We start from the raw sequence: 21,963 nt of genomic DNA on the forward strand, positions 1-21,963 counted from the left end.
GAGGTGAGCGGGGCGCGGCGGGAGGGGTGCCCGGCGCGGAGCCCGTGCGCACGGCCGGCCCAGGGGGCGCCTCGTCGAGAGCGGTCGGGGGACTGCGCCCGGCGGGCGCCCGGGAGGAGGAGGCGGCCCGGGGGTGAGCGGCCCCAGCCCCCAGCCCGGCTCGCAGGGTCGCCCCGCACCGAGCCGGGCAGCCTTCCCCCGCCTCCCGCAGCGCCCCGCGGACCCCAGCCCTGCCCACACCTGGCCGCCGCTTGGCCGCCTTTCTCCTGCAATTCCTTCTCATTTTGGTGGGGGAGGGGCATGAATTAAGGACCCAGGAGGGCCGTTTGAGATCCAGCGGGGACCTGTCCGAGCCTTCTGCGCGAGCCCCAGACGCCCCGGACGGTTCCCCGTTGGGGCCCAGAATTGGAGAAGGTCGTCCCAGCCCCGGGCCGGGCGGGGAGATGCGGAGGCCTTGGCCAAGGGAGCGGAGGGCCTTTGGCCTGTGGGAGGCTCAGGAAAGGGCTCATTCCGTGTCTGGTGGGGAGGGACTGCAGATCCATCTCCCCTGTCTGGCTGGGCCGCCGCGGGCACCCCCACCTCTGGGTGCTCAGCTGGCCTCTGCGGAATAAAGACCGTCCGCCAGCCAGCCTGCCGCAGAGGCAGCCGCGGGTGCTGGGGGAGGGGCTGGCACTGCCAGGCTGAGTGCAACCAGCCTCCCTCGGCCTCTCTGCCCACCTGGGGGTGGAGGGGTACCTAATGATCTGCCCTGGAGGGGAGGGGGCAACAATGGGCCCAGCGCCCACCAGGTCATCCCTTCTGGGAGAATTTGCCTTCTGACTTCCTGCTGCGCACATGTAGTGGCTTCTGCTGGGGGAGCTGGGGGTCTGGTGCTGCAGTGATGGGGTGGGGGGCACTCCGTGGGGTGGAGGAGAGGTGGCAGGATCTAGTGTGGTGTCTACAGCGTTCTTGTGCAGGTGTGTGTGTAGGGAGGGAGCAGTTGCAGGCCAGGAGAGCAATGTTCTCTTTCTGCTCTCTGCCCCCTGGCCCTGGGGATCTGGGAGGTCTGAGGGTCTGCACAGTCCCGGTGGCCTCCCTCAGACCTTCTTGCTCCCAGGGCAGCCCAGGAAATGAATGTAGCATCCAGCCCCCCCATCCACCCCAGCTCAGGGAGGATAGATGTCCCGCGCGTTCGCGCCTCAAATGGTTAATTAGCACCCGCCAAGGATGGGCAGATCATGTGACCGGAGCTGGGAGTTCATCTTGAAGTCTGACTGAAATAACTCCTGCTGCAGTCAGCCTAGGGACCTGGGAGAGTTGCTGGGCAGGTTCTGGTCCCTACTGCCCTCAGCCCTCAGGAAGGCTCCTGGGCCCCAGAGGCTGCCTCTGGGAGCAGAGCTCCACGCACAGAGATGCAGAAGGATGCTTGAAGTCGTCCTTTGCTCCAGGACCCTTCCCCCGATCATCCTCTTGGGCTGAGCTTGACCTCGGGACCCAGAAGCCTCAACTGGACAGAGGGCCGAGGAGCCATGGGCTGGGGTCGGGGAAAGCCCGAGGGTGTCCTGGCTGCATCCCTGGAAGTGCAGCTCATAGAGAAAGGGGAGGAAGGGGCCAGACCACAGCAAGAGAGGCGTGGATCAGGCTGACCACCAGGACTGCATGGGCCGAGGCACCCTCTGCCTGGACTGCTTGGGGCAGTGACCAGTAGATGCCCTGGGCTGGTCCGAGTGTGTAGCTTCGGGGACAGTGACCCATAGAAGTCCTGCAGATCAGTGGGGCTGGAACACACCACGGCAGGAATGAAGGAAACCTAGATTTGTAGCATTCTGAGCTGCCCTTTCAAGGACCCCTAGGCCAATCCTTCCCACCCTAGGCTCAGCCCAGACCCCTGGGAACTGAGGGGTCAGGGCCCATGGCCTCCCCAGCTGGGTGGCTCTGCCTGGCTTTACCATTGGTCCAGCCAGGGGTCAGTGTAGGCCAGCTTGGGTTCTATCCCACTCACTCCAGGGAGCTGAGCAGGGAGCAGGGGCCAGAGCATTTGGGGGTCTCTGATGAGAGTAAAGTGGGCTGACCTGGGATGAGCACTCAGGCCCCTGGACTCCTGGAGGTCACCCCTACCCGTCTCTCTCCTGGCCTCATAGTGTGGCAGTGTCTGCCTCCAGCTGTGCCTTGGGTCACAGTGAGCTGGACTTTCCAGCCTTTTGGGTCCCTAACTGCCAGCTCTTCCTTAGAGTCTGCTAGGCACTGCTCCAGCTGGGGACACACTCAGTGAGAGCCACAGTCCCCTCCCGTGGCTGATGGTCCTGACCGCTGTCTCTGGAGGTAGTGAGTTCCCCATCCCCAAATGCTAAGCAGAAGGTACTGTGGTGAGGGTGCCGGCAATTGGGAGTTTTCTGGCCATGCATGTGCTCAGGGACACACACGTGCCTCGTGGAGGCCCTGGGAGGCAACGGCGTGAGGAGGTCCTGGAGCTGGCACCTAGGGTTCGGGAATCCTGGGATTTGGGGGGATTTGGCATGCAGAGGGTGAGGATGGGTGCATCCAGTGACCACATCTATGTGCATACACGTTTGTGTGTGAATAACTGCACATGGGGAAGGGAGGAGTGGATGTGGGAAAGGAGTGAGCACCAGGCCTCTGTGTGGTCAGCATGCAAAGGGGCCTGTCCCAGCATGCACAGCAGCATGCACTCAGCACAGGGGCCATGCTGTGTTGTGGACCTGGCCTCCTGGGGAAGGGTGGCTGCCTGTGGCCACCTGGGCTGCACCTAACCAGGGTGAGGGGGAGCCTCCTTCTGCCTTCGGACCAGGAACTGCTGTCTCCTTGGCTCAAAGCCCTTTGATGGATAGAGATGTATGGGGCTTGCCTCCTCCCACTTGCACCCAGGCTCCTGAATGTAGGTAGTAGGTGCTGTCCCTAGGAGTGGGATCTAGGCTGAGATGGGGTAGGTCCCTGAAAGCAGGGAAGCCCAAGACCCAACAATGTCTGTTTCCTTTGTGTCCACCCTGCCTGTTCTAGCCCGACTGATCTGTTCTGAGCTTCTCCACCACTACACAGCTCTGGGTCCCGATCCCTAGCATGTTCAGGAGGCAAGGGGTCTGCCCCCAGGAGCTTTTGGTCCAAGGAGGCCCTGTGGGTGAGGATGTGCTCTCAGGAGGTCAGCTCAGTGCAAGAGGTCTCCCACAGGAGGGGCTCTGGCCAGAACTTGACCATTTGGAGAAGGCCTCCAAGGGGTGGGAGCCTGTACATGTGGTGCCCGACATTGAGGAAGGTTAGGACCAGGTGGAGCAGAGAGGGGAGGGGCCTGGAGGCATCCATCTACCCCGCTGGCTGGGGCCTTGTGGGGGCCTAGGTCATCCCAGGCCCCAGCTTCTGGGCACCTGCAGGGGTGGGAAGGGGGTGGGAGCAGTGAGGAGGAGCCTGTGGCTCTGCAGAGCCAGCCTGCACCGTGGCTGCTGCCACAGGAGCAGCGTTGCCTGGCACCTCTGCTGTTGCCATGGCGACAACGGAGGTGCTAACTTGCTAATGAGTCCCCCTCGGCTGCAAATAACAATACTCTAGCGCTTAATAGCGCTGAGCACAGGCTCCACTGGCAGGCGGGGACTGGGACCAGGTACCGGTCCTGGGTGCCCCACCCCGCACCCCCCCCAGCTCCCACCCTCCCTCCCCTGCCTTCAGGTCTGCTGCCGGCTTGTTCTGCCCCCTCCCTCCCCTCTGGGTCTCCCCTCGCCTCCTCACTGGCCCTCTCAGCCCGAGCTGCCTCCCTGCCTCCCTGCTCTTCCTCCAGCCTCGACTCACGTCTGTGGAGTGGGCGTCCCTCCACGCCCGGGCTCCTCCCCAGGCAGTTTAAGGACCAAAGGGCAGTGTGTGCACTGGGCGGCTGCTGGCTGGGGGAAGACCTCTCTCCAGCCCCTGCCCTCATCCCTGCGCTCAAGTGCTGTTTGGCTTCTGTTGTTTTAGGTGGGAGATAATCCGCCCCACATAACTGATGAAGACACTGAAACGAGGGGCAGGACCCTCTGGGCCGCAATGCCCCCACCCCACTGTGTCCCTCCCTCCCAGGGTCCTGGCCCTCTGAGCTGGGCTCTTGGTCCCATGTCTAAGGGCCAACTGCACCCCCAGGCCTTGCCTCCACATTGAAGGAGCCCCAAGCACCAGCCTGGGAGCAGGTGTCTGTGAATGGGATCCCCAGGCCCCACACCCTGACTTCCCTTGGTGCCAGCTTGGCCCAAGGCTGCCCGCCTCAGGTGGACACCATCCGCACCTTCCTCTCGCTTCTCTGTGAACTGCACCATCACCCCTAGCCCAGGAGCTCACTCAGGGGGTGGTCCAGAAAGGGTGGTAGCTGCTGCCATTGTCCCCAGTGTCCTCATGGCTGTTTAAAACGTGACGAGTGTTCCCAGGCTGCCTCACCCCCATGCCCTCTGCTGCTGCAGGTTGGGGGCTTGCTGAGGAGGTCCCCTCTCTGTGGACCCTGGGGGTACACTTGTCTCCCAGCCTCCCCACCCCAAGCTGGGTGGGGATGTGGTGGAGGGAAGACCCTGACTGAGTGGCAGCTGTTAGAGGCCTTGGGTTCTGTTCAGTCTCCTTGGTGTGACCTTGGGTTGGTCCCACCCCTTCCTTGAGCCTCAGTTTCCCCATCTCTAAAGCAAACTCGTCACCCTGATGTGGCATGCCTCCTGGGGGGCTGTAAAGCTTGGGTTGGCCTCGAGAAAGCCCAGTCCTGGCAGGTGACAGGGGAGACGGCATCTGGCAGGTGGGGTGCGGGGTGGCAGAGGCTTGGCACTGAACCTGCAGGAGGGGGCTTCTACCCAGGGCTCTGGAGACCCCATGTCCCTACCCACATGCTACTCTCTCCATGCACTCCTCAGCCCGAGGACCCCTGGAGGCATGCCGAGGGTCCCAGCCCCCCTGAGGTCCTAGATACGGGTCACCCGCATTGACTTTCATCCTCAGGTGCCCCCTACCACGCCCCATCCTGGGCTCTGCCAGCCCCTAGAAGCTACCCTCAGGCCCTAAGCCTCTGCGGTGCCTGGAGCACCCTGGTGTACGGCCACCCCATTCTGTGGGTGTGTGACACACCACACAGGAAACAGACATCAGCGCTGATCCTTTGTGCAGCAGGCCTGCGCACCCGATGGTGGCAGAGGAGCCCCCTCCACTCCTGAGCCCCCTCCAGTGCCTGGCCACCCTGCTCCGGGAGCCCGTCAACTTGTGCAGGCAGCCCGACCCCCTCCCCATCTGCCCGGTCCAGATTATCGGCTTATGGAGTGATTGAGCTGTGTGGGGTCAGAGAGGAAGGATGTGCCAGGGCGAGGAGGGCAAAGGGCATGTTCTGGATCCCTGCCTTGCCAGGGGTCCTGGGGATCCAGAAGATGTGGAAGCCAGAGAATGGAGAGGTCTGCACCCAAGAGATGGGATGACAGAAGCCATGGGGCGGAATGGAGTGTTCTGGAATGAGTGAGGGTCCCTGGACCGGGCCCAGAGGAGGGAGCTTCAGACCTTGTCCTGCCTCTCCAGCCCGGTGCAAGCCCTGAGACACTTCCCTTTGCCTTGCCGCGTCCTTGCTGGCACCGTGATTTGGACAGTGCAGGGCAGGACGGGACCTTCCAGCTGCATGTGTCAGATTCCAGCTGGCTCACCTCAGATGTTAGGGGCCTCATTTCATAGAAGAGCCAGAGGGGATGTCCATCCACCCGCGGGAGGCAGGGCCCCATAGGCGCATGTCAGGCTCAAACGTTCTGGTGCCCTCGGTTCCCACCTCCTGTTCCTCTGAGGTCGGCCCACCTGGGGAGCTGGCCAGGTGCCCACCCTGGGGGCCTGCGGCGCTGCTGACCGTCTGCCTCTCCCTGCAGGTCTGGCACTATGCCCAGTCACTCTGAACGCTAGTCCACAGCCCGGGCCATCGGAGCAGCCACTGCTCGCTTTGGGGATCGCCCCCTCCCCACCGCCCACTGCCCCACCATGGCCGGGGACCGGCTCCCTCGGAAGGTGATGGATGCCAAGAAGCTGGCCAGCCTGCTGCGGGGTGGGCCCGGGGGGCCGCTGGTCATCGACAGCCGCTCCTTCGTGGAGTACAACAGCTGGCACGTGCTCAGCTCTGTCAACATCTGCTGCTCCAAGCTGGTGAAGCGGCGGCTGCAGCAGGGCAAAGTGACCATTGCTGAGCTCATCCAGCCGGCCGTGCGCAGCCAGGTACTCGGCCGCTGCCCCTGCACCCGTCCCTGGGGCTCCCGTCACCTCCAGAGTCAGGAGCTGAGCCCCTCAGCCAGGTGACCCAGGGCCCTGGCTGTGGTCAGCCTCCCCTCTCTCTGCCCTCAAACCCAAACCCAAACTGGGCTCCTGGATCAGAAAGTTCTGTGCCAGTCTACACCTCGGCCCCTCCCCAGCCCTCTCTCCTGAGCTTCCCTCTCAGGGCTGCGTGGATGCTCCCCAGGGAGGCCCTGCACTGACACCCGTCTCCCCAGACACAGGTCACCTCCCAGAGCCTGCTGACCCTGTCAGGTCCTCACTCAGCCCCCACAGGGAGGTCTCCCCACACAGGAGACGGGACTAAGAGAGGGGTGCTGAAGGGATGAGCAAGGTATGACCATGCACTGGGGCCCGGGGTGGGGATGCAGACAGCAGAGGGCAGTGGCGGGGAGGCAGCCAGGCCCAGCGCACACTCTGATCGCCAAGGACTCAGAAGAGGACAGGAGGGGTGACCACAGAGCTCACGTGGAGAAGCCACAGTTCTTTCCCCCCTGGAGTCTCAAGTGACCCAGGATTCTCGCTGTGGCCCCCCAAGAACGTCTTGGGTCACCACAGTGGACAATCCTGTCTCTATTTCCAGGAGCATCAAGTCCAGCACTGGGGAGGGGCCGCGGAGCCAATGACCTGGGAAGGCGGTGGCACCTCCAATGTGGAGTGTGGGGGGACATGAGGGGCAGCCCCAAGGCTGTGAGAGGGGCTTGGTCACAGGCCCTTCCCCGTGTACAGTTAGGATGTGAGAGGACCCAGGTGGGACGGCTGCTTGTCAGGAGTCCCCCACCCCAAGGGCAGAACTGGCTCCCCGCAGCCTCCAAAGAGGGGAATCCGGTGATTAATCGCCCCCAGCGAGGACTCCTGGTCAAAGCGCGATCCCATTGGCTGCTGGTGACATCATCGGCCGGGGCTGGCGGCTCAGCTGGCTTAAAGGCTGAGTGCGCTAGGGGCGGGGGCATCAGCTGCTCAGGAGCTAAAGCTGCTCCACATCTGGCCCCAAGGCGGCACTGGGGGGTAGGGCAGGTGGAACCCCAGTTCTGCCGGAACTAGGGGGGCTCTTGCTGCAGCCCTCAGCCACCCCATCGCTGGCTGGGGAGGGAAGGAGAGCTAGCACCCTGCCTTCAAAATCCTCCAAATGTGCCTCCCAGGGACCCTGAGGACGGGTGTGTTTCCCTTTGTCTCGGCCGGCCACCGTGGGAGCCAGCACAGGCTGTGTCGGTGCACGCCTGTCACTGTGGGCACCTGCGCATGCGTCCTGAGGAATGCCTTTATGTTCACCCGCATCTCCTCTGCATGGGCCCATGGTGGATGCCCATGAGTGTCCGTCTCCTTCCCTCGTGTGAATGTGTGGCTGCATAGGGGACAAGTGTCCACTGTCCCTGCCTGCTCCAACGGCCTGCCTCACTGGCTGTGGGCGATTGCACCTGTCCAGGTGTGAGCAGTGAGGCATGTGGCTGGTCCCTGCCCTCCCCTAGAGGCAGCTAAGTGGCAGTAGCCTCTCCCTCCCATCACCTGACCAGCAGCGGTAGGCGACAGCAGGGGATGGGGGCATCCAGCAGGTGCCCAGCAGTGCCCTGACCTCTGCCCTCACGGCCCCCAGGTGGAGGCCGCGGAACCACAGGACGTGGTGGTCTATGACCAGAGCACACGGGACGCCAGTGTGCTGGCTGCAGACAGCTTCCTCTCCATCCTGCTCAGCAAGCTGGACGGCTGCTTCGACAGCGTGGCCATCCTCACAGGTGAGCTCCGAGGCCGGGGGCTGCAGGGCACTCTCTCCCCCCGCTGTCAGCTTCGGGGGGTGCCTGAGGAGTCAGGGTTCTGGATCCACCCCTGCTCTCCTCCCTGAGCCTGGAGACCAGTGTCTGCTGGGGCACTGGGGGTCTCAGAGCTCTGGAGTTCTCAGGGCTCCACCATCCCCTCCCCTGGGCCTCCACACTTGAGGACCCCCTCCAACACGGGCCTGCCCCCACCTCTAGCAGGTGAAGAGGTGGACAGAGGGACCCCCAGCATTCGCCTGTTGCGGGGGGATCTAGGCAAAGATACGGCTCTGCCTTGGAAGCTGCCCCCACCCCGCTGCCCCAGCTCGCTATCCATCCCACCATCACGAAACCCCAGTCTAAACCAGAACTGGCCCCACAAGGGGAGGTCCCTGAATGCTGCACCTGAGCACAGCTGGCCTAGTGACAGCCTTCTTAATGGTGACTGCTGCCTGGGGGCCAGCAGAGGTCCCCGCAGGGCTTCCCGTTCCCCAAAAGCAGCCTGGCCGGCACCCCATACCTGCGCTCGCGCACGCACACACACGCACACAGGCTGCACTGTGGTTCCTGCTGACTCCTTCCTCCCGGAGGCAGTGGCTGACGCACTTCTGTAGAGTCCAACTCGCAGAGGTGGCCCAGGTTCCAGGGCCGTGTGGCGCTGGCCTATCCCAGGGATGTGCACGCTCCTCGCCCAGGTCTGGGGCCTGTGTGGGCCCTCCTGCCTCTGCGTGCCAGGGGCTGTGGCTGGTGAGCGGAGGGTGTGGAGGGCTGGAGATGGTACCACCTCCACCATCACACAGCCGATGGGACACTCCTGTTCATTCTGTGTAGCTGCCCTGAGCAGCTCCTGTGCACACGCATGGTGGGTGGTCGATGGCCCCAGGCTGGGCCCTGCACTGGCACAGCAGGACCACGGACAGTCAGCACAGCCTGTGGGAGAGGCTGCTGGCAGGGCCTGATGCAGCTTTAGTGGGGAAGCTTAGCCCACCTCTGGGAGGAGGTGCCAAGGGGCACAGCCCTGGAGCGCCTGGTGGTGGGTCAGCGTCGTGTGCAGTGTGCCTGCTGCCTCGACTCATGTGTCTGGGTGCTGGTAAAGCGCTCTGCCCATCTGGATCTGTGCGTGTCTCTAGGAGTCTAGTGGTCAGCATCTGCCTGTGTGTGTGTGTGTGTGTGAGTCTCCTGCTTCTGGTGGTCCCACACTTGTCTAGGTCAGATGTGGGATTTGTGTGCATATGTGTGAACTCTGGGAACCAGAAGCTGCAGAATTGCAGACTTTGATTTAACCACCGCCCCCTGGGTTCAGTTTAGGGGCTGAGAGGGTGGGGAGAAGACAGAAGCTCTGGGCTTCTAACAGGACAGAACAGAAATCCTCCAGGGCCCATCTGGGAACCCCAGCGTGTGTGCATGTGTGCGTGTATGCATGTGTGTGTGCATGTGCCCTGGCCAAGAGCGGGAACCACCAGGCCATCCTCGGAGTCTGAGGGTCCCAGAGCAGCACCGTCCCTGCCCCCAGGCTGCCTTGGAAAGGCCTGTCTCTGGGAGGCTGAGGCCTGTACCCAGCACTCAGAGGGCAGGCCTGGCTCAGATGCCCCCAGAGGACGCACCTGGGACCTGGCTGTGCCCCACCCGGCTGGCTGAGCCCTCTGAGCTGCCCCACTCTGCAAGGTTAGAGTATTTGCCCCGCTTCTCCAAGGACCAAACCAGGAAGAAGTCCTGACCCCTTGTATTGTGAGGAGGGCTCATAGTGACATCAAATCAGGACCCAGACTTGGGGACAGCCTCCTGGCATTGCCCACAGCCCCACTCCTGGGGCAGGCAAAGCTCCTGAGCTGGTGAGGGGGGAAGGCAAGGCTGGGGATGGGGCTACCCACCCAGAAAGGGGAAGTGACTTTTGGGGATCACCAGCACAGAGGAGGGGGCTCAGCAGCAGCCAGAAGGCACTGGGCGACACCTCTGTGGATGGGGCTGAGGGGCCAGCACGAGGTGGGGTGGGATATGAGGACGGCAGGGCGGAGAGAAGGGAGATCCCTCTCCATGAGGGGGGGTTTGCGGGAAGCAGGAGAGGGTGGTGGGCACAGGGCTCTGGGGTCCTAAAACTGGCTGCTGTGCCTACTCCACCCCACCCTCCACCTACTGGCTGGTGATGTTCAGCGGGGGCGGGGATGGGAAAGGGAGCCTGGCCCTTTAAGCGGCGGGCCGACCTCACTGGGGAGCCACTGCCTCCCTGTGCATCTGCGGAATGCAGGCTGGTGGTGTCTCGGCATCGGGAAGGGTGGGCCCCCAGGGACCCTGGGGACCCTGCAGCCCCGCCCCTTGCATGCGCTGCCCTCGGACCCTGGCCCGAGACTGTGGTGGCAGGAGCGGCTCCAGCTTGCAGGGTGGGTGGGGGCCCCGCCAGGACACAGGGAGCCGGACGGGCAGTAGGGGCTGTGGGGCTACGTGACTGTGGCTGCCAGGGGGTGGGGGCAGTAGCTGGGCTGGGAGTGCCCATGGTCAGCATGCGTCAGGGGCACGTGCTTTTGTGCGAGTCGTGGATTCCATTGTGAAGGGCAGGGAGCTGCTTGTGCCCTCCCTGGCCCTCCATGACTCGTGAAACGGAGGAGCGGGGTTAGTGGGGGGCAGGCTGTCCCTCCTGATGGAAGGTGCCCTCGGGGATGCCTAGAGGGTCCAGGCCTACTGCCACTGATTTGGTCCCTGGTGTCCCTCCCTTGTCACTGCTCCCCAGAGCCTGGGGCAGCCCTGTGGAATCCCCCCCACCCCCCACCCCATGGCCAGGCCCCAAGAGAGCGGGCGGAGAGTAAGGGAAACCTGCACACAGGAGGGTCTGTGGAGGGACGGCGTGGCCCTGCCCCTCCCGGGGGGTCTGTCCTCCAGCAGGGACATCTGGAGTCCCCTGGTCCTGGACTGAGCGGGTCCGACCCCCAGTGCCCAGCTCCGCCTCCTCTCACAGGAACCTGCAAGCTGTGGCATCATTGCTGCTGATGTCACTTGCTTCTCCCTGTCCAACAAGCAGGTTCCTGAGAAAGGCACCCCTTCTCCACTACCCCAGCCAGGAGGTCCCCACTGCCACGGCCCCCCAACATCAAGCCTTCACTGGGGGGTACAGGGAGCTCACACACAGGCATCTTGGTTGGGGGTTCGTACAAACCAGCCACTGAGCTGGGCCAGGGGTGAGGCTGAGGCCACCAGGTATCCCTGCCCTTAGGAATCAGCTAGGTCTCTGGCACCATCTGCTTCTGCAGACCAGTGGGCCGAGGGACCACTGGGGGTTCCAGGGCCTGAGACCCCGCCTCCTCCAGTGGGCTAGGGCAGGCCTTGGCCTAGCTGTGTCAAGTGATGAATGGGTCCACTGAGCTGGAAACGGCAGCCTGCTGGGCTCGGGACCGGGAATGTGCCCTGGGGCTGTGTCCCCAGAAGTGGTCAGTCCCAGGGCGCCGCCGGGCAGCCTCACCTCACCCCACCGAGAGCAGGTGGCTACCAGGCACTGCCCAGTGCAGGTCCGAGTCAGCGGTCCCCAGCGGTCCCCTAGCCAGGCCGCATGTGGGCAGGGCCACCCTCAGTGCATCCTCTCGGTCATTTTTTGCAAGCCTCACAGCAATGCCATGTGGCATGCGGGACAAGGAAACTGAGGCCAGAGGCATGATGCTCCCTCACTGAATCACATGTACTGGGGGTCCCACTCTGGTCCTTCCAGCCAGTGGAGGGGCTCCTCCCACCAACTGAGGCCCAGGGCTCACATGTGCGGGAAGGAGGCGGAACACATGCCAGCCACGTGCCTGCTGCATGCCCTGTGTGCTCCTGTCCCCAGGGTTCCCAGTTCCCAGCCCAGCCTTTGCTCTGTCGGTCTGCTGGGTGGAGTGGAGCTGTAACAGGAGTGCAGAGGCCTCAGCAGGCTGTGCCAATTCCAGTGGTGATGTCATGCCCGGCGGCGGCGGGGGGAGGGTGCCTCTGAAGCCCTTGCCTCCTGGGCCTGGCACCCAAGCCTGGCCTGGGGCTCCTAGCCAACTGCAGGCAGGGAGAGATTGCATCAGCCCAGGGGGGAGAGGCAGGAAGGCCCGGCCGGGCCCCAGGCCACTCCAAGGGTATGGAGGGGTTGGCAATCCAGACCCTAAACAGGAAGACCCCTGTGGCCTCTGAGCCCACCCCTGCCCAGGCCCTGTGTGTGCCGCGTTGTCCAGCCACCCTGACCCCATATTTACGGGCATCACAGCGGCGTCCTCAGTGGGCCAGCCCCTAATTAGCCTGAGGAGGAATGTGGGCGTAGGGGCCGGCTGTAAATGTGCACAGCACGCGCCCCACCGTGGTGACAGCAGCACTCCAGCACGCAGCGCTGAGAGAAGGGGCTCAGGGCAGAGGCTGGCGTGGGATCGAGCAGGGTCGGGCAGCCGAGACGTGGTGGTGGTTGTCAGGCACCCTGGGCTTGCTCTCCTGCCCCAGCCGGCCCGGCCCCCTGACGTGCGTCTCCCCAACTCCTCCTTTTGCAGGGGGCTTCGCCACTTTCTCGTCCTGCTTCCCCGGCCTCTGTGAGGGCAAGCCTGCCGCCCTGCTGCCCATGAGCCTCTCCCAGCCCTGCTTGCCTGTGCCCAGTGTGGGCCTGACCCGCATCCTGCCTCACCTCTACCTGGGCTCTCAGAAGGATGTCCTGAACAAGGTGTGTGCGCAGCTGGGCTCTGCCGGAGGGGGAGGAGGCAGGAGCTCAGAGCAGCTCCTGGTCTGCTCTCAGGGGAGGCGGCAGCTGAAGGCCCACCGGCCGGAGGAGCACACGTGTGGGAGAAGCTTGGGTTGGGGGCACAGGAGGACCCAAGGGGGCCCTGCCAGGACAGAGCAGGGCTTGGGAAGGGCCCGGCAGGGCTGGGTGGAGAAGCAGCTCCCTGCCTCTCCGGTGGTGGAGCCCACATGCCAGACTGCTGATGTCACTGGGCCCCTGGCCAGCGCTAAAAGAATCCCGTGTTTTAAAAATGGTGATGAGGGAAGAGGGTATAGGCCCCGCCCAGGCAGCCTTCGGTGGAATTCCTGGGAGCCTCCCGCATGCTGGCTGTGGGCGGGCCTCGCCGAGGTGCCAGCATCCCGCATCCCCAGTACTGGAGGTCCTCCGGCTTGCACAAATGCTGAGGCTGCAGGACGCAGGCCCTCACCTGGAGAGCATCCCTGGATTTAAAATCCTCCGCAGCTGCACCCCCTTCCAGCCCGTCCTCCCATCCCTCCAGGACCTGATGACCCAAAACGGGATAAGCTATGTCCTCAACGCCAGCAACTCCTGCCCCAAGCCGGACTTCATCTGCGAGAGCCGCTTCCTGCGCATCCCCGTCAGCGACAGCTACTGTGAGAGGCTGCTGCCCTGGCTGGACAAGTCCATCGAGTTCATCGGTGAGGCGCCCCCTTGCCCCGTTCCGGGAGGGGCGGGGTCCTCCGGAGAGGATGGCTTGGAGGAGGCAGGGGGAAGCTGTCCTTGCAGGTGCTCAGCCCTGACAAGTAGCTGGGATTGTTGGCAGTGGGGAGGGCAGGCTCCCGACCTGGTGTGGGAACGGCTGTGCTGTCCCAGCCCTCACCTGGTCCCCACTGGCCCCCTGCCCCCAGATAAAGCCAAGCTGTCCAGCTGCCAAGTCATTGTCCACTGTCTGGCCGGCATCTCCCGCTCTGCCACCATCGCCATCGCTTACATCATGAAGACCATGGGCATGTCCTCGGACGACGCCTACAGGTAGCCCCCCTTCCCTCCCCAGCCCAGCAGCCAGTGCCTGCAAACAGCGCCCCCTCCCCTCCCCACCTACTAGCAACAGAGTGGCCAGCAGTTTGGTCAGGGCCCCTTGACTTGGGCTGCCCTGCAGGGGAGGGGGAAGCCTGAGCCCAGTCCCAGCCCACTCTGGTCTTCCTGTCAGCAAGCGTCCCCAAGAATGGGCAGAGGGGGCAGGGGGCAGTCTCCAGTTGCCTGGCCAGAGGAAGCCCCGTCAGATGGAGCTGCCCCTCCCCCAGGTTCGTGAAGGACCGGCGCCCGTCCATTTCGCCAAACTTCAACTTCCTGGGCCAGCTGCTGGAGTACGAGCGCAGCCTGAAGCTGCTGGCGGCCCTGCAGGGCGACGGGGCGCCACACCCCGGGATTCCCGCGCCCCTGCCCGGCCCCGCGGCCCTTCTGCCGCCGCCGCCACCACCTACCTCAGAGAGCGCTGCCACCGGGAGCGCAGCGGCCAGCGCAGCCAAGGAGGGCGCGCCCAGCGCCGGGGAGCCCCCCGCGCCCCCCGCGGCCCCCGCCACCAGCGCGCTACAGCAGGGCCTGCGCGGCCTGCACCTCTCCTCCGACCGCCTCCAGGACACCAACCGCCTCAAGCGCTCCTTCTCGCTGGACATCAAGTCGGCCTACGCCCCGAGCCGGCGGCCCGACGACCCCGGGCCCCCCGACCCCGGTGAGGCCCCCAAGCTCTGTAAGCTGGACAGCCCGTCGGGGGGCACGCTGGGCCTGCCCTCGCCGGGCCCCGACAGCCCGGACATGGCGCCCGAGGCGCGCCCGCGGCTCCGCCGGAGGCCCCGGCCTCCAGCCGGCTCCCCAGCGCGCTCCCCTGCGCACGGCCTCGGCCTGAACTTCGGCGACGCCGCCCGGCAGACTCCGCGGCACGGCCTGTCGGCCCTGTCGGCGCCCGGGCTGCCCGGCCCCGGCCAGCCGGCCAGCCCCGGGGGCTGGGCGCCGCCGCTCGACTCCCCGGGCACGCCGTCGCCCGACGGGCCCTGGTGCTTCAGCCCCGAGGGCGCGCAGGGCGCGGGCGGCGCGCGGTTTGCGCCCTTCGGCCGGGCGGGCGCGCAGGCCGTGGGTGGCGGCGACCTGCGGCGGCGGGAGGCGGCGAGGGCCGAGTCCCGGGACGCGCGGACCGGCTGGCCCGACGAGCCGGCCCCGGAGACGCAGTTCAAGCGCCGAAGCTGCCAGATGGAGTTCGAGGAGGGCATGGTGGAGGGGCGCGCGCGCGGCGAGGAGCTGGCCGCCCTGGGCAAGCAGGCCAGCTTCTCGGGCAGCGTGGAGGTCATCGAGGTGTCCTGACGGCGGCCGGGACGCAGCGCTCCGCGTCGCTCGGTCCCCGCTCGGCTACCAGCAGCTGGGCCCACTATAAATATATATTATATATAATGCAGAGAAAGGTAAATGGTTTTACTGCGATTTTTATCGAGAAGTAAATATTTCGATTTTTTATTTATTTAAGCTGTTCATTCTGGCAATGATTTGGCAACAGTGCGGGCGGCCCTCGGAGCTCTATTTTTACTGTCTGGTATTTAAACTGAAACACACGTTTCTAAGCAATATGAGGCCACCTTCAGCCCCAAGCTGAGGTGCCAGGCCTGGGGTCCCCTCCCCGCCCCCCTCCCCCAGGAAACACTGCTGACCCTTGCAAAGAGGTTGCCGAGCTTTCGAGCACTTTTTACATAAGAAAAAGGGGAAAAAAGGAAAAAAAAAAACTTTGCCACAAACTGAGCCGCCGAACCTCCCTCCCCCCACCCTCAGCTCCTCTCCTCACTCTCCCTTCTGCTCAGCTCCTTTCTGGGCTCTGCACCAAAGCCATAGGTGGGGGGAGGTGTCCCCAGGAGCTGGGGTGGGGCCTGGGAGGCACTGTCAGCCCCCTGCCAGCTGGAGGTGCCAAGTCTTGGTGCCGAGGAGGGCACCCCCACTGCCCGTCCCCAAAGGCTGTTGCCTGGCAGGTGTTGACGGGCATTGGGCTGACACAGGCTGTTCAGAGGGGCTGCTGCAGTACAGAACAGCGGAGGGGCTCAGTGAGGGGGAGTTTTGGAGTGTCAGATGATAATGCGTCCCCACCACAGGGAAGGAGGTGGGATGTCCCCCACTCCTGCCTGAGCCAGGGGCTGGTTTCATGGGCTCAGTAAGGCTGCTCAGAGGGCCTGCTGCCCTCTCCTCCACATTGCCGGTGCCCCCTAGTGCCACCTGCCGGGGGGGGGGGGGGCGGGAAACAATAGGAAGAGAGAGCTTGGTCCCTGGGCGGTGACCTGTGGGAGAAGCAGGGCCTGCCAGTGGGTCGGTGGGCAGATGCATTTCTGGTCTTTGTTCTGGGCTCTTCCCCCAACCCAGCCCCAGGCCCCAGGCCCCAGGCCAGATCTGGAGTTCTGGTTTGTTCCTGCAGGTTGAGGGGCCTCTATGAAGGGTGGCTGCCTTGCAGAAGGAGGGGGCAGTTAAGCCCTGGTCAGACCCTTATGCTTCGAGAGAGTGAGGGTCTTTAGCTTTGGGAGGGGGATCTCTAGGCAGATAAGACCCCTGACACGAGCAGATGCAGGAGGTGTCCCCCACATCTGCCCCACACTGCCACTGGGGCCTCGGAGGAGAGGAACCCCCTGTGCTCCCCTTCCCTGGGAGCTCTCCCCTCTGAAGTCTCCCCAGTGTCTTCAAGGTGACATGCCAGGCCCCACCCCCAGGTGGCTTTTTAGCCCAGGTGGGCCAGCCTGGGAGTGAGGGCAGCAGAAAAGCCCCACCTGCCCCCACCTCACACCCTATTGGGTCATTGGGACCCAAGGCTCGTGGGGGCAGGAGTAGATGTCCCCGACCTTCCAGATGTCCTAGAGTCTGGGAGTGGGGGCCGGTCACCTGGGGAAGAGGCCAGGGGCTTGGCAGGAGGGGTGCCCGGACAGGATTGAGTCCTGAGGCAGGGGTGGGGGAGGTGCCTGGCCCCCCAGCTGCCCCTCCCCACCCCCGGCTGGCCCTCTGGCTGTTTTTCTATTTGTTCTTCTTTTGACCCCCAGCGCTCTGTCCCTGTCATCCCTCCTTTAAGCAAAAGTCCTGTTCCTGTGCCCTCTGTCCCCACCCCGTTCCCCGAGAAAATAAGCTATCATTGTTGTATTTGCAATCTATGGATTAGAGGTTTAAGTATTTATTATTATTGGTTAATTATTATTATTATTATTGATTATGTAAATTTGCCTCCTGTCTGTCTATCGCGTTGGGTTTCTGAGGTGACCCTGGGTGTGGAGGATGCACTGGTCCCCGCCTCCGCACCCCAACCCCGTGCTGTCCAGGAGACAGTGGTCTGGGGCCACTGGTTGGGCCCCAAAACTCTGGAGGCAGGTCCTATGGCCCCCTGTCCTTCCCTCCCTTCCCCCTTTCTCCAGGGCTGCAGCGTCTCTTGTGGCTTCTGTCCTGGGGCGTGTGGGGGCTCTTGCTCTTGAGGCACTGGTCACCCCAAAGTGAGCAGCTGTGACGGGAAGAGGGTCCTGTCTCGGCTGCGCCCCCTCCTGTGCTGGGGACCAGGCATGGGGCACAAGCCCCTCCCTGGTCACTTCCACCCACTGTCCGAGGCGGGGAGGGGCTGGGCCCCAGCCCTCTCCAGTCTCTCCCGTTCCTCCCACCCCTCCCGCCCGGCCCAGTGCCCTGGCATGGGGGTCACCCCAGAATGGACCCAGCCTCCTCCTATTATTTGCTGGAAAGTCCAGCGGAGGAGAGATGGCAGGTCCCCTATGGGACTCCCAGTCTCTCTGGACTGGGCCGCCCACCACCCGGCCTCAGAACCTCCCCCAGCGCCGCCACACCTTCTGCTCCCTGTCCTGACCCCTCTTTTGTATTTGGAAACAATGTGTTGTAATAAATCCTAAGATGGATGTTTTCTCTGAGCCTCTGGCTGCCTCTTTCTTTGGGCTGGTGGTGGTTGGGGTGGAGGGTGGGGGGCGGTTCTGGAGGCTCCCTGAGGCCAGGAGGCTGGGGTATTGGGCCTGGGTATTAAGTCACACTGCCCCAAGCCCAGAGGGCAGGTGCCGCAGGGTCAGGAGCAGCGCTGGAGGAGGGCCCAGGAAGGACAGAGGCAGAGCACAGGCCCTCAGCTGCACCCAGAACGTAGAGCACACTTCTTGTTACGTGCTGGTGAAAACTTAACTTAGAGCTATGTAAAATAAAAACTCTGTTTTGCCCCTGAACTCCCCTGCACCCCACTGCCCAGGAGTGACCGCTGGGAATGGTTCACTGCCCGCCGCAGACCTCCATGTGTGCACGTGTGCACATGTGGACAAGCGTTGCACATACCACACAGTAGCTTTTCCTTTTTAACAGAAAGGGGGATCCAGCTATGTAGAGGGTCTGCAACTAGCTTGTTAAATATTAAGTTATTTCCTGAAGTGATGTGTGCACGTGGTGCGAGGACCGAAGGCACACAGGGCGTCTGGTGGGAAGTATTGTATCCGCCACCCTGTCCCCAGACACTGGGCTCCGCTCCCTGGAGGCAGCCTCCCTCCCCACTGAGGGTACTCCACAGTGTGGTGCAGCCTTTGTGCCCACCCCCACCGCCCCCCTGTGGAGCCGAGCTTCATTCCCCCCCCCACCACCGTGTGCAATCAGAGTCACAGCTCTGAGCACCGTGTGATGCTCTCGTGGGACACATTCTTAGACGTGCCTCCTCTGGGTCACTCCAGGGTTTACCTGGCTGTTAGTGTAACCACGGCTCCTACATGCTGAGTGCTCACCATGTGCCAGGCCCCACAGTAGGTGTTTTCCGGGCATTTCTCATCTCCCAGTGTCCAGGCGGCCCCCCATCGGAGCTGTGCCCTCGGCCTGGTGGTCCTCTGCACAAAGCAGTGCGAGGCTTTGCGGAGTCTGAACTTCCTGGAGGATTGGCGGCTTTATCCTATGGACCCTTCTCACTTTCCAAACAGGCAGGTGGCCCAAACCAGGGACATGGGACAGGTCTCTGTGTGTGTGTTATGTGAGTGCACATGCATGTGTGAGCATATGTGGATGGGTGTGAGTGCATGTGCGTGTGTGAGCACATGGTGTGTGAGCACATGTGCATGTATATGAGCACACCTGCATGTGTGAGCACATATGTGTGAGCATATGTGGGTATGTGAGCACACTGCATGTGTGAGAACACATGTGGGTGTGTGTGTGTGAATGTGGGTGTGTGTGAGTGCTTGTATGAACACACCAGTGTGTGCAGTGTGTGTGTGTTCCAGGAGGCTCGGCAGGAGGAGGAAGGAAGCGGGGGAAAGGGTAGGAGGCAGGTCAGCCCTTCTGCCGGCTGCGGGAGGAGGGCGGTCCTTGAGTCCTGCATCCTTGAGTCCTCAAAGAGGCTGAGAGCTAGAAGCAAGGGCTGTCACTCCAGCAAGGCTATTTTTAGCTCAAGAACATCTATTTATAACTCTGGCAGCCCCTTGGAGTCAATAAAACCAAGGACTGGAAAAAAGCTGATGGCTGTCTCAGGCAGCACGTGGTGCTCCCCCCGCCCTTAATGCCCGGGAGCACCTGCAGCTGCAAGAGGGGGTGGCTACCTCAGGACCCTGGGGGCCAGTGTAAGCCTCAGAATGGGGGTGGCAATGCCATTTACCAAGTCGACCAGGCCCCTGGGTTCAACTCGCCCACAGGCTGTGCAAGACAGGCAGTGAGGCAGGACTTGACCCTGGTGGGCTGGCCTCCGCTCACTCTCTGCCAGCACACTGTGCCCGTCACACCTCATCTCCTGAACACTGGGTGCCCCTGCATCCACCTCTGTGTCTCCCCAGCCCCTAGCCAAGAGCATTGGCATGGATGGGCCTCAGAAGGGTGGATAGTTGGGTGGGCAAGGGTGGTTTGGGGTGGGTCTCTCAGCCTATCGATAACGATGCCGTTGTTAGGGATTTCTGGAGCCTTACCTGGGCCTGCACTCCTGTGGCTTCCCTGTGGCTGGACCCGACCTTGTGGTTCTTATGATTGCAGGACACACCTCAGCAATAACCATCAGGGAACTTTGAAAAGATGAGGTTTATGACTCACAGGTCCTGGAGGATTCGCGGCCCTGGTGGGGCCACGCAGCAAAGTTGCTGGTAGAGAGACAGAGTGTAGACCTGGACTCTGCCTTTATTGGGGTCTGGTGGGGGCAGCTAGGGTTTTGTAGGTTCACTCTTTATTGGTGAATTTAAAACATAAGAACACGAATTGAGGAGCAGGAATGAAAACATGGGGTCACAGAGGGGTCAGTTATCTAGGTCACCCAGGGCTTCCTGAAAGGGGAACTTGAGGGGTGTAGCTGGAAATATGTTTATTTGAGATGATATCTTTTTTTTTAATAGGTTAATATCTTAAATAGGTTATCTTGTCATATAGATTGGTCTTTATTTATTTTTTTTGCTGAGGAAGATGTGCTATGAGCTAACATCTATGCTCATCTTCCTCTATTTTGTATGTGGGTTGCCACCATAGCATAGCTGACGAGTAGCGTAGTTCCACACCTGGGATCCGAACCTGCAAACCTGGGCCACGGAAGCTAAGCATGCAGAACTTAACCACTACACCACCAGGCAGGCCCAAGATGATGTCTTTGAAATTGCCTCAGCAATCAAAGCTTAATGTCAGGCACTTACATTATAATCAAAAAAGCTAATCATTAGGCACTTACACAACGGGGGTGGATGGATGGATGGATGTGAGGGTGGGTGGGTAGATGGATGGACAGATGAGTAAATGAGAGGATGGGTGGGTGGGTGGATGAATAGATAGGGGGTGGATAGTTGGGTGGGCAGATGGATGGGTGGATGAGTGGGTAGACGGACAGACTGGTAGGTGGTTGGGTGGATAGGAGGTGGATGGATGTATAGATGGGAGGAAGGAAAGAAGGCAGATGAGTAGTAACACTGTATTACACAGTGCACTTCTGTCTGCCCTATGATGTGTGCTCACCTCCATCCTCCCACGGGACTGTAGGCAGGCACCCGGTTCTTGCTTACAGAAGGCGCCCAGTGAATGTTCAATGAGTAAACTACAGACTAACAGTCTCAGAGCTGGACACCCCCTGAGACTGAGTTCAACCCTCTCCACAGCCCAAGGAGGGGAATCCACCAGAGAGTCAGGGCAGAGCTGGAGTTAGATTCAGTTCCCTGATCTCAGGCTGAGCCATCCCTGGAAGTATCCCGGGCGGGGCCAGCCTCAGTGGGGCTTCAGGCCCCTTCCAGCTCAGACCCTGCTTCTGTGGAAGGATTCATCGAAGTGCTTCTGAGGCGCAGACCCGAAGGAGCTCAGAGCAGGGCAAGAGGGAAGAGGGCTCGTCCTCAGGAAGACTTGGGGAGGGGGAGGTTGGCCCCTGCAGCAGGCTGTCTTTGGAGAAGGTGGGGCACGTGTACAGAGAGGGGGCATTGCAGCCAGGGCCACAGAGAGAGAAAGGGCCCTGCAGGAGGTGACCACCTCTGGCCAAGGGAAGGCCCAAGGGGCTGCGGCTCTGTGCAGCTGTGAATGGCAGGCCGGTGGAGGAGTTTAATCTGTTCTACAGAAAAGCATGGGGTCCTGAGCAGGGAGGGGCCCTCTGCCATGGAGGAGACATCCTGGAGCCTCTGAGAGTCTGCGGAATGGAAATTCTCCCAGGAAGCGGCACAGAGGGCTAGGCACCCATCAGACAGGTGGGTGAGGGGCTGACTCCTCGGGGTGCCTGTGGAGCTAGGACGGACACCTGGGGAGGTGCAGTCATCCCTCCCAGGTGGCACGGCTGGAGGAGCCAACACCCCAGAGGAATCGCATCCTTTTTGACAGGGACAGGGTCCAGACTGGAAAGGAAGGCTCAGCACCTGCTTCTGCCCTGGGGATGGGGGTCTCCAGATGTGGGGTCATTCATGAAGGAGTGGCCAGGCCCTGATGATGTGATGATGGCTTTATGAAGGAGGAGGGGTCAGGGAAAGAAGAGAGCTGTTCCTGCTGAGGACGGGACCAGAGCTGGCCTTGGTCAGGCAGGAGGCAGTGAGGCTGAGATGGGGGGCCAGTTCCCAGAGCGAGTCCTAGTGGGCTTGGGGAAAGATAAACCTGCTCCCTCCCCTGCCTCCCCCAAACACGCGGGCCCAGGGCAGGGTGAAGCGGGGTGGGGGGGGTGCGGGGGGGGGGCAGGCCTTTGTGCCTGGGGGGCTCCCCCGCCTCCAGCCTTTCAGAACAGAGCAAGCCTTCAGATGTCCCCGTCCTGGGAATTCCGAAGGAGGAGCTGGAAGGTGGATGGTCTCAGGGAGTGAAGGGTGGGACTCCCTGAAGTGGGATGGGGCCAGAGGAGGTTCACAATTG

General features: G+C 62.5%; 1 protein-coding gene across 1 annotated transcript; it reads left to right on the top strand.

The window, feature by feature from the left end:
- The first annotated feature begins 37 nt into the window (after nucleotides 1-37).
- DUSP8 (dual specificity phosphatase 8) lies at nucleotides 38-17,568 on the top strand. Its single transcript, XM_046644664.1, has 7 exons — nucleotides 38-133; nucleotides 5,835-6,174; nucleotides 7,823-7,961; nucleotides 12,464-12,630; nucleotides 13,187-13,346; nucleotides 13,557-13,680; nucleotides 13,953-17,568. Exons 2-7 carry the CDS (start codon nucleotides 5,944-5,946, stop codon nucleotides 15,004-15,006), a joined length of 1,875 nt encoding a protein of 624 aa, XP_046500620.1. The 5' UTR covers nucleotides 38-133; nucleotides 5,835-5,943; the 3' UTR covers nucleotides 15,007-17,568.
- Nucleotides 17,569-21,963: the final 4,395 nt, after the last annotated feature.

The sequence above is a fragment of the Equus quagga genome, chromosome 17, assembly GCF_021613505.1.
Source record: "Equus quagga isolate Etosha38 chromosome 17, UCLA_HA_Equagga_1.0, whole genome shotgun sequence".
Classification (NCBI taxonomy): domain Eukaryota; kingdom Metazoa; phylum Chordata; class Mammalia; order Perissodactyla; family Equidae; genus Equus; species Equus quagga.

What these genes read in the sequence shown, in the direction of transcription:
- DUSP8 (XM_046644664.1), top strand. Translation starts at nt 5,944, where the DNA reads ATGGCCGGGGACCGGCTCCCTCGGAAGGTGATGGATGCCAAGAAGCTG. An exon ending in AGCCGGCCGTGCGCAGCCAG is followed by an intron (nt 6,175 to 7,822) that starts GTACTCGGCCGC and finishes CACGGCCCCCAG; the next exon opens with GTGGAGGCCGCGGAACCACA. An exon ending in CAAGTCCATCGAGTTCATCG is followed by an intron (nt 13,347 to 13,556) that starts GTGAGGCGCCCC and finishes CCCTGCCCCCAG; the next exon opens with ATAAAGCCAAGCTGTCCAGC.